At 39.9% G+C, this 16,613-nt stretch overlaps 1 protein-coding gene across 1 annotated transcript in view; it reads right to left on the minus strand.

Annotated features, from left to right (window-relative positions):
* The window catches only part of asic1c (acid-sensing (proton-gated) ion channel 1c), a 35,228-nt gene extending 27,984 nt beyond the window's left edge, over window positions 1-7,244 (minus strand). The window contains exon 1 of the mRNA XM_037085267.1: window positions 6,640-7,244. Coding sequence (XP_036941162.1) covers window positions 6,640-7,164 — 525 coding nt within the window. The 5' untranslated portion in view covers window positions 7,165-7,244. The remainder of the gene's footprint in view (window positions 1-6,639) is intronic.
* Between the last annotated feature and the right edge of the window lie 9,369 nt (window positions 7,245-16,613).

A 16,613-nucleotide genomic window follows, 5' to 3' on the forward strand; every position in this document is an offset into this window, starting at 1 on the left:
GTTGGTATAATTAGAGGACCAGTCCGTGTTTTCTACCAAAAGACGGCTGGTGTTTCCAGTCGGGAGTACCAGAGGTGAGTGATGTAGTGGCTATGTGACTTTCTCACATGGTTATGATACTGGGCAAAATTTGTATCCAAACTTGGGACACTGTTGTGCTTGTGATTCTGTGGGTAGGGAGATGTAAGAATCAGAATCAGAATCAGAACTTCCTTTATTTGTCCAGCAAACAGGGACATTTCTTCATCACAGCAGCCAAAGGACAGGGTATTGTAATAAAAATGATAATAATGAAAGAATAAACAGCAGCACGGAAAGAATCTTCCAAAGTTAAAGCTTCTGCTGAGTGACGTCACTTCAGCCCAGGTGCCTTGGGACGCACATTTTGAATATTGTCGCTTCTAAATTTGGCTGGCTCCTGGTGAAAATCATACACAGCCACAGTTAATTTTTTTTGTTTGTTTTGCTATAGCAGCTGCTTGTTTACACCTTAAAAAACAGACTAATTATGGGGAATGCAACATCGCTTGCAACTGTGGAGGTTCCTCGTCATCCTGTGCAATTGGGTTGTCAACGGAATGGTATTTACTTTTTGCAGTAATAGCACCAGTCCTAGTGGGGGTGCCAAATCACAAAAATCATCCATTCTTCTATCAGCGTAATGTTGCTTTAGGTGACTTAAGGCTGTGACTGATGAGTATTTTCATTTTTTATTAATTTGGCAATTCATTTCTTGATTTAATCAGTTTATTTTTTTCTGTACAAGTGACAGAGAAGACAAAAATGTCAAATATGTCTTTTTCTGATGCCTTTTTGTATCCAACCATAATTCCAATACCCAAAAATATTCAGATGAATATCATAAATGATAAAGTAAAGCACCCAGTTATCATTTGACAACCTAGAAATAACTGATTATTGATTAATAATTCAGCTTCATGTAAAAATCTTCCTTTTGTTAGATTTGTACTGCATTCTGCACTGACAGTCATATGATTGCAATACATGAGATTGATCCATTCTGTCAATTGAAGTTTAAATGGAAAGACCAAATGAGGAGGCAATCATTGGTATTCATACCAGCCTTGAATTTCTTTTGATAAAAAAATAAAGTCCTGTGATATTTAAAGCCTGACAAAATTAGGCTGATTTGTTGAATATCAAGGAAATATTGCACATATATTAGAGCATAGTTTTTTGACTGTGAGTTCAGGGATCCTAATGGAGTTACTTGATATGCAGCATGTCACACAGAAAACTTCACAACTCCCTGAGTATTCCAAGACCTAAAATCAAGACGAGAGAATGGCAGGAGAGTCCTGTGTTACACTGGGACTAAAACATGACCAAACAAATGCAAATCTGGCAGTGACAGGCGGGCAGAGCCAAAGCATTTGCAGTCAGGGGTGCCACTGTGGTGGACGAGCAGCTTCTTTAGCAGAGGGAGACATCTTGTGGCCTGCCTCTAAATGAAACTAACCTCTTGCTGCCTTGAAAAGCAACACGGCCACTCTGTATGCTGCACAAGTAATGCAAGGGAAGCAAGAATGGATTTTTAGCTAACAGGGGCTTATACTTTGAAATGTCTCATATAAAATTCATCAAAGGGGAAAAACATTGGCATGTACTTTGTAAAAAAATAAACTATAAAAAATAAGAATCGTAAGCTGGATTGAATAATCCTATAGTCACTGCATTTTACTGTATTTTATCTGCGTTTATGTTTGTTTTTTCTAAAAGTGGTGTGTTCTTAGACTGCTGCAGCATGTTTCTTCGTCAGTGAAGGAAATTGCAAGACTTTGAAATGTACAGTAATTGCATTGCAACATCTCTGGCACAGCACATGTACAGTATACCCCGCCCTGGCGGAGGGCAGCTGCAGTCTCTATCAATAAAAAACAGATGCTGCTGGTTTCACCTGCAGTCTCATTCCCTTGTTGCATTCCAGAATCCAACTAAAAAAACATAAGCACACTGTCACTCAAGCTTTCAGTCTGCAGCCCGCAGTCACACTTTGATAAACTCACTCCTCAAATTTCCTCACCGGTGCTTTCATTTGCAAGGATAATCTTGTTTTTTTTTTTTAGCGTGTTCTCATCTTATTTGCTCAGCTGGGGGCTTTTGGTGAGTCGTTCGTGAATACATTTTGCCCGCTTGCCCAGAAATTAAGCAAAGTAAGCACTTGCCAGAGGCCTAAAAATGCCATTGAGAAACAGCATTCCATCAAGAGATTTTTACTGTGTCAGGTGAACATATTATAAATTCATATCACAGCTCTAAACATCTGCGAGGCTACAGTGACTATCTCTCTCCCAGACATTCAAAGAAATGCCATTACAGAGTCTAAATGTGATTTTTTTTTTTAAACACTTGAAAGTGGATTACATCATCACTCAAGCTTTCCAAAAAAAATGATTTAGCGTTTCCAGAAATCTGTCATACAGTGACTCGTGGTGTCAGGTTGAATCTCAGCTTACTTGAAAGAAGATACAATACTTTACAAGGTGCAAGGCTTCGCTTTTATTGGCTAAGAGAGCAGGATATAGATCCCAGAGGCCATTAGAGGAAACAAAAGCTAAATATGGGCATGGCAGGCAATCCAAGATCAAACGGACATGTGATATGAAACCATGAGTCACTGTTTTTTTGCAGGGTAGAATCTGAAAGTCTGGACAGAGAAAGGCCAAACGCATGATTTTGTTTGGATATCACACGATGCCAGGAGGCTGGTAATGTCCAATGTAACATAATGGCACTATTGGTTTTGGACGGAGAGGCAGTGTGTCCGGTGTCTCCACCTAACAAGCTAATTCACTTAAGAGGTTTTGTCAACTGGCACCTTCCAATGTTCGTCTCTGGTAGTATCTGCTCCCCGGTTGTGCAAGTCAGCAAAACAGAGGCCCCCGTTATGAATTCCTTCACTATTCCTCTTCAGAGCCATTGATCGGACTGCCAATACTGCACTTACAGTAACAGTGGCTCCCGTACAGGCCTTTACTGACACTGAGTAATGGAACAAACACATTAGGTATTTGCTATTTGGCCTGTCATCTATACTCGCCACTTCAGATTTGTTTATTTCATTGTTTGCACTGTGGAGGCTTTATTTTATCACTCCCCTGCTTTTTCATGCTCCGCGCAGCACTGTAATTTTGTGCTCCTTCACACACCTCTTCCCTTCATCTCTCCTAATGCTTCCAGTTGTGCATGGCGGCGTTGGCTCGGCTCCAAGGCAGGCTGAATCACAATGATGGTGTCAGTCCTCAGCTGAGTCCCAGTCCCACCTCAATCTAAGCCTCCTTTCCCTCTGCCTCTCTTTTGTGTTTGGTTTCCACTCTCTCCTTGAACTCCATGTCTTGCTTTTTTTTTTCTTCTTCTCTTGTATAAGCCACCACTCCTCTGTCTCTTTTCCTATCTCCCACACTGCTTCTGTCTGCACTGTTTCTGAAGAGGTCAAACCCTCAATCCTGATTTCTGCTTCCTTTACTCACCAATCCCTTTCCTTTGACCTCCAAAGCCAACTTCAGCCTCCAGATTTTACTGCAGTGGATAAAGCAAAACACCACATCCTGGTTCTGTTCTGGCAGGCTCTTAACAAATCCCCAAACAACACAGACTGACCACAATGTAATATTAAAAAAAGGCTCTGGCTTTGGTTTCAACACAAGCTGATACCTGAACAGGAAATTCAATTACAACACTTGAGATCAACAGTAAAAGGATAAATGTGCTGGAATCAAGTGTCCGCCCGCATTGGCGCAAGCTAGCTAAAGGGCTGAGCCACTGATCGATTGAAATGATATTACACCAACTTCTGCATGCATCCTGCATACACACACCGACAGATGATTTATTTAGTCAGAGCCAATCTCCCAGATTTAATCCAGAGCAGTGAGTGGGGCTGTGTTGGGGTGTTTACGCCTTTGAGTATTAATGAGGCAATCAATCACGCACCAGTTCACAGACAGCGTGTAAGGCAACAAGATGGAGGCATGAGATTAATTTTGATAATGAAATAAATCCTCCACTCAGAGATCCTTTAGGGCCTGCTGAAATCTGAAAGTGTTTTCTTTAATATAATGCTGAGTACACTGTCTGACATATAAGGTTGTTATGTATACGTTTCATGAAGTCCTGCAGAAGCACAGAAATTCTCAAGTGTAATTGGAGCAAACTTTATTACCACAGTTCACTCACAGATTGATACAGGGATGTTCAAGGCTATGTTCCTGTACATATTTATAGCACTGGGTAGAAAACTTGCAGCATCTACCATCTGCCAGCCCTTTTAATATCTGAGACTCGTTCTCCTCCAGTGAATTACAGCATCCTCCTCTCAAAAAAAAAAAAAAAAAAAAATTTCATTACGTTATGCAGAGGGAATAATTGCACTTGGGGGCCCTGATATTTCCTCTCCAAGATCTCTCAATACCACTGCACCCATATCCAGCTCATTAGTAGAAACATCTGGTCTTTCCCCTCGCAGAGTTTCTGCAGCCAGTGTTTCTTTTGTCTGACTTTGACTGACACGAAAACTGCACGTTCAGGCAACAGCACACAAACACACAGCACAGGGCAACTTAAAATACTTCAAAAGGTTCAAGTATCGTCAGGTAATTTGTTAAGTTCTCCTGTAGAAGAGCAGAGATGATAGTATCCTGAGGGTTTCAAATCGGAGAGGATGATAGTGTATTTATGCTAATGTTCTACCATTTTAGTGCCAAATTTAAATGCATAACACTCAGATGTAAAGTATGTGAGCAGAGGCGTTAGAATGAATTTAGGCATACATTTTCCACATGCGCAGAGCTAATTGTCAGATGTTGTCGAGACCTTGCGTGAGTCATCTTGTGGTGATGTTGCTGAAGTATATAATGGGTAATCTCGATTCCATCACATCTCAGCCGCTATGAGAGGACCTGCCTCTGAGCCTCCCACAGTAAGATCAGCAGGCCGAGGAGGGGGAATTCAGGCAGCTCCATGAATCTTTAATTAGCCCCCTCTATACTTAGGCCCTCAGAGCGTCTCCAGTTTCTGACATTTAGCTGAAATTTGCCCTTTGTGTGTAGGAATGAAAAAGAGCCAAGGTCACCTGACTGACCACATCGATATCAAAATCTGCCTTTATAAGCTCACATGTGCCATTTTGTTTCAGGAGCTACGGGTCTAATCTGGAGCTCTTCTTCATAGACGTCTAGTTCAGTTGGAAAGCCAAACCTCATCTTTCAGTTTAAACCACTGTGTCTCACACAAAATAATAGTATTGCCACTGTACAACTAGCAAGTAATTGATATAAATCATTTGCCTCACTTTCACTGCTGCTGGTTCTCACAGAAACTGTGCAGCATGACAAGCCCATCTTGGTGCTAGGCTTTCATCACTCAAATCAATGGCCCATTTCATCGAAATACAATCCTTCCCCTGTCTCTGCAGCAGGACGATTAAGTTCCATTCAAATTCTGCTGACACGATTTTATCTCTTTGGTAGAGGCCTGAAAATTGAGGGGGGAAAAAATTGCATTTTCTAAAAACAAAAGCACGAGTTATCAAAAATTGTCTTTTTGTTGCAAAGGTGACATTATTCTGTTTTGGTGGCATCATGTGTTTTTGATTTTGTGGGATGAGACAAAACATTAGAACAGCCGGTGCCGTTACAACTATGAAGGTGATCCTTTTTCCGAGGTGTTTACAAAGAAAACAATAACGTATTAAAAACTCAACTGGTTTTGAAAACGGCATATGTTTGCTCCATAATGCATGATGCATGATGTCAGCAGAGATTTGTTGAACCATATGGCACCTCGGTAGTTTACATATTTCTGAGGACATTGAGGGAAGTAATTCTCATTTCTGCTTCGAGAACAATTACAATTAATAAAAATGAAGAATTGGACACGCATTAATATAGGCATCACCAAAAGGACCAGGAGGTTTCTCTCTGCTTTTGGCACCAGCTCTTGTAAACTGAGATAAATCATAGCTGTGTTAGTATTCCTTAGAGTTATTTCCTGTCTTACTCCCCCATACCTGTTGTTCCCCCTAGAGCTACTTAATCCTTCCCTACACATGCCATTAATTATTTAAAAATGGAAGATTATGGAACCATCACTGAAAAACAATTAAGAAATGACAACATAATTTGGATGAAAATGATATCTCTTTCCCTAATTGTATCTGATGTGTGTGTCTCATCATGACAATGCTCATTTCATTAAAAAAAAGAACCACTTTCTTACAGTGGCTCAGCGCTGTAATGTCTCCTGGCATTCGTAAACACAAACTGACTCATGCAGTATTTCATTTCACTGTGGGCGGAACAAAGAATTCAAACTGTAGCATTATAATGACTTCTAAATAGTTCACAGTTGGTGGAATTAGCCAAAGGTTACGGTGTGCAAATGTGGCTTTTCATGATTTCAACTGTCTTTTAATCATAATTTTACATTTTCTTATAAATATTTAGTCTAAATGTTTAATAAATTTGGGTTTATCATTCAAAGAAATCACAGGTATTTAAGATGGTTCTTCCTACCTGTCTCGCGCTTCACCACAAAGATGATTACTTTTTCTATAATAATTCTGATGGAGTTAACACTTATTTCACTTAAAGCTAAAACCACAGAAGGAGCCATACTTACTGTGGTAAAGTTTTCTGGACCACAGTCCTTTCCCCTATATTTGCAGTCAAGCAACATCTCGTCTATGTTGTGGCTAGTCCTCTGCACAAACTCCAGCATGTTGAAGGTCTTGCTTGGGAAAAACTTGCTGTTGTCTGTCGGCTGCCCCAAGGCGGCCATGAAGTCATCAAAGTCCCCTTGTTCCACACCCAAGAGCCCAGCCATCCAGAAGATGTCATTCCTGCGGATCTGGGACTTTCGGAAGCTGTTGTAGTTGCAGAGGGTGATGGCTGGGAAATACATGACGGGACTGTCCATTTCATCCAGGATGGTAACATGAGGATACTGGTAGTACTCAATTACACGGTCAGCCACTTGGTAGAGAAAGATGGAAAGGGAAGAGCTGAATGCGGCGGCCCAAAGCAGCCGTCGGATAGTCACTCCACCGGGCAGGAAGATGTGGCTGAGGCCGTGGAGGGTACAGTTGGCCCCAAACACCGTAATGTCTGAAGGTGGAAGTGGCGCATCCTCCTCTGGGGCTCCCATTGTCACCAAAGACTTTTCAAGTTAAGCGTGATCGCTGCAGTGGTGGTCCGCTGACAACTGGTGCTACCAGGGATGTTCACCCAAACTAAATGTACAAGCGAGGCTGGATGAGACGGGGTCTGGTTTCCTCTTTGCACCCGTGGGAGGGGAAGGGGTTGGATATCTGGAGCTGGGAAGTAGCGATGGACTGTTATATCAACCAATCCTCATTGAGATCTTGGAGGGCACATTGAATTTAAGAGATCCTGTTTCATTTGGGAAGGAAGACCTGATCCCACAGCGGATAGTGGTGGATGGGTCAGGGATACACCAGAGAAGCAAAAATGAAAACTGAAGCATATTCAATTTAGTGACCTCTAACGCACCCAAATGATTTCCTCTTTTGTAATATTCATTTATCCAGAAAAGCTGTCTGGACACAAGTCAGTGGTATTGTTTGCATAAAACCTTGTGGCTCTGACTTCAAGGACTTGTTTTGACATCAGATCTAATGCTATCTAATGAGTGAAAAAACACAGTGACCCACTCGAAACCCATCGGAGACATCACAAATGTGTGGTCGCAAATCTAAAAACAAGGCATTTGACATTTTGCAAACAGAAAATGTCAGCAATTCCCAATTAGCATCACATTTAGTTACAGCAGCACACACAAAGCTTGAGCTGCCATGTACAGCTACAATAATCTATTGTTAGCCACTGGGAGCTACACTGGGGGAATGGTTAGAGCTTTCCTTAATGAAACCTTTAATGGACATTGTTATGAAAGGCCAGAAAATTATTCATTCAGGCTTCCCATTAGGTTTATTGCAGCTGGATTCAAAGCTGGCACCCTTCTAAGCCAAAGACACATTTACAATCTTTAGACTCCCATCATCCCTCCTGAACGTTGAGATTTCTTGTAACGGTTATATATAATACACCAGGCACTCATCTACTGTACACATTCTCAATAACCTCTTTTATCATAAAAAAAAAATCACATTAGAAGTTGTAGTCAGTACAACTGCAGCCAATCCCTTAAGTTTGCAGCACACATCATCTTCCATCTTGCTGCAGCCTCCCTATCATGTGTTTTGTAACAGCATCTATTATTAATGCGTTCTCCTGCATACATTTCAACTCATGGACTGAGGTGTATATTCGCAGAATGCAGGCCTGAGGTGATTTCGGTCCATACTGATAAGCATCTGTCTCAACTGAAATTGATTTGCTCAGAGCAGCATTCATTTAAAACTAAGTTAATAAGTTTACTGAGGTTGGAAACAAAGCAAAGACCTTAGCCACACCTCTCATCACCTGCCACAATTACTTACCTGATTATATACCAGATTAACTAATTCCCTCCTGTATGTCACAGCTTTTCTATATCAGCAATTATTTCCCCTTACATTCATCACCTTACCTCTAACCTTCAGCACATAAAGGATATTTCTCATCACATCCCCCTCTGTCTTTCTTCTCCTTAAATCAGTTCCTTAGTACATCTCTCAGCTTTACTTCATTCAGCTACTGTCTGAGGTTTCCAAATATGGATCATGTGTATTTTATTGATTACTGATTTCCTTGAGCCTCCTTGTGTTGCATTTGTGATATCTGATCTTTAATGATGCAGCAATTGACAATGTGAAAACTACAGCTGCAACATTTGGTTGATAAACTGATTTAAAGAGAATTAGCAACCAAATACTTTCATAATTGATTAATCAATTCTTCAATCAAAAATGCTGAACATTTGTTGGTTCCAGCTTCCTCTAGTGGAAGGATTTGCTAATTGGACCAGGTCATTTATCATAGTACATAAAGAGTTGAGTTTTGGACTGTTGGTTTGAAGACATCACTTTTAATATTGTTTTGAGCATTTCTGACAATATTTTTATATTTCATAGACTAAATGATTGATCAACTGAAGGTGAAAATAATCTGCAGATGATCTGATAATGAAAATAATCAGGTACACACAATTTTCAAAGATGTCTTTCTTAGTGATCATGATGAAGCTACAGAGAATTATCACTTGATTTGGAAGCTTGTTCTTTAGCAGTTTACTGTTTTCATTTGCTCTCACTGCTCTTATAGTGTTTTGGCAGCAGCATGCAGCTAGTGAGCACACTGGAGCAGCTAAAAGGTAAAATATTTCCCTCAGGCATTGGTAGAGACCAAAAACAGAGATAAAAGCTTATTAAAAGCTAATCATTGGAATTTGTCCATACAGTAACTACTGGATGTGTAAACAAGCAACTGACTAACAAAATTGCCATATCATATTCAAATGTCATCATTTTGGCTAACTTCCTGTCCATTCCACAGTTAGCAATCCCCTCCCCCCTCTCTACATTACCACTTTAACATGCTGTGGTAATCATCAGACAGCAAACATCCTGATTGGATGAAGTTGGCAGGGATATAAGAAAAGCTCTCCTCTCTTTCACTGCATGAGCAGGGGAAGGAAAAGGTATGGGTTACTGAACAAATACTAAAGCTATTTAACACTTACATTAATAAAAAATATATAACTCTCAACAACTTCAAGCTACTTTACGTCTCAGAAAAAGATCACAGTGAATTATTGTGAATTTTTTATTTGCATCCCAAGGTGGGGTGAACTGTAAAACTACATAAGGTAATGTTTTGACCACCTGGGAGCAGTATAACAAACTTTCAACACAACTACTATCGATCTACTGACACCTTATAAACAACAAGGGAAAACTGTCAGCAAACAGTTGACACCAAGTAAAAAAAACAAAAAAAACAAACTTAGTTTGGAGGCATGTTTCTATCCACCTGATGAATGCAAATCCAATACTGACTTTCCATTTTGCTCCGTTTTGGTTTTCACCAACCCCTGAGGGAAATATCTGGCTTTTAAAACTGCTACATATGTATCTGTGTTCAAAAGCTTATCATTACATTTGTTAACTAATCTGCTGTTGATGCTGAGCAGGCAGCTTATAGTAGCTTTTTTCTTAGCTGTTGTAACTGAAAGCTGCTGCTCATTCGACGAGAGCATGAAGGAGAATCATAACAATAGAGGTTGCTGGCCCTAAAGTCCAAAACAATGGGCTGAAAGTCGTTAAAACGCTCCAGAGAGCTGAGGGCAATTGCGGGGTCATCATTCGCTGTGGGTTAATCACTACAAAAGGCCCCTTTCACCTTACATGTGGGCTTTTCATCCATTGTTAATGCAAAAATATTGATTAGAGCAGCTTTAACAGCTCTAACATTACCATTGGGGATGTCATTGTGTGTCAGCACTAAACACTGACTCAGCCCTCTCTCCATCACTTAATTCATGCAAGAAGTGCAGTCAAGAGTAAGTCACACTTCATAATAACTACATACTTAATAATACATGCACACTCTACATGTTTTCACTCTTGCTACTTGTGCTGTTGTCTTACGGGCTTTAAATGCATTTCGGTTGGACAACTCAAGTTTGAAATGTTTATTAGAGCAGCTAAACATAGTTAGAGTTTGGTGTCCAGGCTCCAGCGTCATCACTCTAGATATGTTTACAAAGAGATATTGGGGAGTGATGAGAAAAACATCTTAATACTGGGGTGGTGGTGGGGCTCAAATAACATGCAGCAATACTGACACAGCGCAGTGGTGGCATTTGGAGAGACGTTAAAGTTTTGCAATTTAAACAGACCGCCAAATTGACAGGGTGCATTTGGTTGATGAGAGTAGGGCATGTCATGTGTACATCAGTGCAGCTCGAGTCGTCTGCCTGAACTATGTTGCAGATGTCGCTCCATTTACATATTAAAAGAAAAAAAAAACATGACTACACTGCCAAAGCGGCAAAATGTCCTGACACTGTATACATAGTGACAATTAAGGGATACATGCAACATATTTTCAATTAATGTAAGGTCAATGGTTTAATGAGGAATAATGAAAATGTCTGAACCTGCACAATGTTCATAAATTTTTTCCCGGATCTGCAACAAAGATTAATCACTTGTCCTCCGGCTGATATCCTGCTGTTACTTTCCTCCAAATGTCACTAAGTCACTAGAGAAGCAAAAGACAGGGCAGAAAACAAACTGTCTTCCTTGGCAAAGCTAGTAACTCTAAAAAAACACATATCTAATGCCACAGCTGTGATATAGACAGATCGGGTCACTGGTTCGTGTGTTCCACCATCCGGTGTCGCTGCCGTTACTGCAGTGGTAACTCGTGTCTGCAACAGCAGTGTGAGAAGTAAGAATAAAGACAGCAGCCTCCAGTTACCAATTAAGTTATATTACTGTGTATGGACTCTGAGTTTAAGATTATTATTAGTACATTTTCACATACAGTGTTATACTAACGTTACTGTTGTTACAGTTAAGAGCTGCATTTAATCACTACAGACCAGTAACATTTGTAAAAATTATGTTTTTGAGAGAATCTTTGTTTTTTTTGTTTTTTTACAGGTATCTAAGATTATTTCGTTAACTGTTAGCAACAAAATAACAATAATAATAATAATAACAAAATTCCAACTTCAGGTTACTAATAGCATGTCAAAATTACAATAATATCAATTAATAATTATAATAATCATAACATTCTTCTCGAACAAACATCTAAGTCCTCTGCACACCCAGGGATCTATGTAGAGCACATAATATCAGACAAGGGCACTCTTGATAATTAATGACTTATATATTTCACATTCAGCTTTTGTCCGAAAATTTAAATTTGCCACAGCTGTTGGGGTAGCTGAGAACTGCACAGCTTCACCCTAATATGCCAACCATTGCTGCACAAAGTGACATCACATAAAAAGGAAAGGTAAAAGCAAGAAGATTGTTCACTTCTTCTGCAGGTTGCATTCAAACATGCATCTAATTGTAGGGAGACGCCACAACATTAATGGAGAATTGGATTCATTTATTGTTTAATTGAGCATTTTGTGGTTGCTGGGCAAAAACACAAAGGCATCCAAATCTAAAAGCTGATGTTTAGAGCTGACTCTAAAAGATGATGCTCAAAAGACAATCACACCTCTCAGTGAATGTCAAATAGCTGAGAGAAAATTCATTTAGACAGTGTAGGGTTTAGCAAAAGGCACATCAATAGAGAGAAGTTCAGACACAAAACAACTTAAAGAAGTGCACCTTCAAACTGCAGAGGCAGAGGTTGTCTTTGTCTGAGTAAATTCATTTAAAAGCTGATATCTATTCACAGTTAACTAAGCAATGATGCCCTGTGAGGACCATTCTCTATCACCTTTGGATAAAATTGAGCAATCATTCTTTAACTAAAGCAAGTGGGACAGTGGTCAAAGCACAGCTCTGTAATTAAAAAGGTGCACTCAGAGCAAGTGCAGGCCACTGTTCAATCAATACACTGTGGAGTTTTTCCAGATGCTTTAAGTTAGGTAGTCTGGTTAATGTACTGTCTCAAGAAATCAGCAATTCAGTGCATCATGGCTTCTCTGAGGCCTGGAATCTCTGCATTCACACGTGTCAAGATTACTGAGAGACTAAGTGCTCGTTCTCATCAACCACTTTGTACCCTGACTGTGTGGTGAATGTCAGAGTTAGTCTGCTGGATCTGACGGCGGACATGATATGGTTAGCTACGAGAATGTCATCATTGTAATGCTGGAAAAAAAAAGGTCATTAAAATACTGTGCAAAAGGTTTCAACCTGTCCCTCTGCTCCTCAAACTCTAATTAGCTCCCCTCGCATTTGGTTGTGCATCACAGCAGCCACCCAAATGTTAAGTTTTAAGGAGTTTGAAGTGTTCTTGGCATTTGACTTGGCTCTCTTTTTTTTGCGATACCAAAACTGCTTGGCCTCCTCCACAGGAAAGTCAGAGGTCAGGAAGAGAAGAGTGTTCCTGCAGCTGGTCAGGACATCCTGATGTACAGCACAAGGACACTTAAGGCACAAAGACTTTATCCAACTGTCTCCCGACTCACAACCTTTCCTAATTTCTTTCACCACATGTAGAGACAGCCTTTCATGTGCTCCCAAACTCAAAACAGAGGGAAGCAGCCAAGTTCCAAAGTGCTGAGATGACACATTAATGTCACATCAATAAGCCATACTGAGATAATGATGAACAACGACGCAAATAAACTCATTAAAATGCAAGGATGGAGCACGATGCTGGGACTCAGTTCAAATTGTTTCAGGCATGAAACTCCTATAAGTTGAGCTTCAAGGTTTAAGTATTAATTTTTTCAACTACCTAAGGGTGAGAAATGCTAAAATAAAGAATAACTGTGATAATTAAAAGTCATTCCTGACCTTGGATGTATTGACAAAAAAAGTCTGAACTCAAAGTGCACATGCTGTTCACCAATTTTAATCACATCAAACTGAGCAAACTCCATCTGTTGGGAAAGACAGTGAGATATATAAGCTACTAATTGCTTTCAATATAGATTAATCTGCTACTTCCTTAAATCTCTTAGTCTGTAAAATGTACAAAACAATAAAAACAAATGTCCGTTAACATTAAGAAAAGGGTCAAAACAGGGTCAAAGATAGTTAATCTACCATCATAGAAGAGTTAGAATACAACCAAATAAATAAGGCTAAGAGGCTGAAGACAGCTTAAAAATCAATTAATTAGGTGTGTGATGATCCATCGACCCAGACTGCCTTTATTTGGAAATTCTACTCCTTACCTCCTATTCTATACTTTTGTTTAAAATTCTTGTTGTTCAGCCATGTCATCTGAAAGTAAAGTTTGCTCTGCTTAGCTGGTTAAAATTATTTACATTTATTTATGCATTGCTATTTTGTTTACATGTATGACCAAAAGCAGGAAAGAAAGTGGTGGCATCTTCTACTGTAACTGATTATGTTAAACGGGCAGATGATATTGTTTCATATCTATCCCAGGCCCTTGTACTGAATCAAATCAAAATCTGGCAAACTTTGTGATATCATATTCTTGTCCAAAGAATCAATTTAAAACCATTTTCATTTTCAGCCCCACAATTGACTGAAAAACATAAATTTAGTGACTGGCTGTTTTAGCTGAAAGCTTGCGATAAGCTAACTCACTTGACCACGCTGACCTTTGATCATAAACAGAAATGTTATTGATTGCCTGGGACTTGCATCTTCATGTTTGTGCCAAAATGCAACTGTAAATGTAAATTATATCCACAAACAAGAAACGCTCCTCAGTGGCACCATTAAATATCCGAGCACTCAGAAAACATCTCTCTGTACCAGCAATCCAGCCGTCCGTGAGTCCCTGTTATTAACATGACTCATATTACAGTTAAACAAATTTAGATTTACATCTTTTCATTCTCTGTTTGTGCCAAAATATAAAAAAGCAACATCCATTCAAAGTCATCAACACATTTTAATATGAGCACAGTATCTGCTGCTATCCATCCACTACTCCACTTTCATTTCTTAAAAAGCAGATTTTTAAATACCAATAATCAGAATCTGGGACTTCACTGAATGTAGACTGCAGCTGGTTTCTCTAATGGCAGGCAGGAAATGGGCAAACGAATTATGAGGAAATTCAATATTTCAGTATTGACCCTAACACATAAGAATCCTTGATAAACTGGGTACCATAAAAGCAAAGGGAAGATGCTTAAGCTGTTGTTTGGACTGCAGTGGTGTACACTGTGGTTCAGCTTCACAAAGAGCCTGGTCTATAACTTTCTATGTCAGAATCCCTCCTCAGTTTGATTTAATGCCTAATTCCATGCTGACAGTTATTCATCAGGCACAAGCAGAGCACTTCATACAGCTGCCAATGTAATCACATGGAATATAAAAGGCAGAAGAGCTTCACTGTGGGTACTTCAAAGGACCTTTCAAAAATTAATTTCTGTCCATCTAAGACAGCAATTAGCTGTAAGTACGGTTAAGGGGAATAAAAGGTGACTTTCCTCCGTCCATTTAAGAGAGCGGTTTAAAAACAACACTCTTGAGAAGAAAATCTTATCTAAAATGACATCCGCATACCATCCGTGTCTGCATACCTCAGACTGCGGAGACCACGAACCTTCCAAGAGAGAACTTTTAAGAAATATATTAAACTCAGTTTACAGGTTTGTCTTGTGTCATGGAATGCTTCTGACGAAATTAGTGTTGGTCCACGTGTTCTGAAAGATTCAGAATCAGAATCAGAAATCCTTTAATGTCCCGCAGACAGGGAAATTTGTTTGTCCCAGCAACAACAGAATATTACAAGAACAAAAACCAATAGCAAAATTACCGTATTTTCACGACCATAAGGCGCACCTAAACGTCTCAAATTTTCTCCAAAATGTGCGGCGCGCCCTATAGTGCAGTGCGCCTAATGTGTTGTTTTTTTGTAAGGCGGATTACATGAGAACATTGAAGGGTGAAGTGTGAAGTGTGGGCGTTATTGTTGTTGTTGTAAGGCGGACGTAACAGAGGACTAGATGAGAACGTTAAAGGGTGAATCATGAATTGTATATAAAAAGGACACTAGTGCCGGTATGTGCATCATTGTTTTGGCAACCCCAATAATGGCAAAGAGACATGCTTAAGAAGCAGTTTAAACTGAAAGCTGTCAATTACGCGGTGGAACATGGGAATCGAGCAGCCGCGAGGGAATACAATATCAATGAATCCATGGTTCGCAAGTGGAGGAAGATGGAAAACGAGCTGCGACAGGTCAAGAAGACGCAGCTGAGTTTCCGCGGACACAAGGCGAGATGGCCCGAGCTGGAAGACCGACTCGAGCAATGGATTGCCGGTCAAAGGACAGCTGGAAGAAGCATCTCTACAGTCACCATACGACTAAGGGCAGTAACGCTAGCGGAAGAAATGAAAATTGAACATTTTCAAGGAGGTCCTTGCAGCAACTTCCAGCGGATTATGAGGAAAAGCTGGCAACCTTCCGCTCCTACTGCAGCAAAAAGATCTAGCTCAGCTGTTCAATTCAGACACAGAGGATGAGAACATTGATGGGTTTGATTGATCAATGCTTGAAAAAATAATGTGAGTATGGATATTTCAATAAAGCACAACCAAACTCAGTTTTGCTCCCGCTGCCTTTTTAAATACACACACTAGCATGCATGTTTTACCGGTGTGTTTTACCATGCCCGCGCCCTATGGTCCAGTGCGCCTTATGTATTTGTTAAATACAGAAAAAGCACCCGTAACTGAAACCGCGCCCTATAACCCGGTGCGCCCTATGGTCGTGAAAATACAGTAAACAATATAATTAAAAAGGGAAGAAAAAGAATAGACATATATATACATTTACATGATATAGTACAAAATAAACAGCAAAGTTTTATACACAGATTTTAAAGACAATAAAAATGGGTGTTCAGGAAATTGACAAGATGCAAAAACAGAAATGAGTTTTGTACAGACTTATTGCACAGTGCAGAGTACAGGGTGAGGTCTATAGGGAGCAGTGCCGGTTGTACAGTCTGACAGCAGCAGCAAGGAAGGGCCTTCGATACCTCTCATTCACACACTTACGGTG

Source organism: Acanthopagrus latus, chromosome 21, assembly GCF_904848185.1.
Source record: "Acanthopagrus latus isolate v.2019 chromosome 21, fAcaLat1.1, whole genome shotgun sequence".
NCBI classification, from domain to species: Eukaryota; Metazoa; Chordata; class Actinopteri; order Spariformes; family Sparidae; genus Acanthopagrus; species Acanthopagrus latus.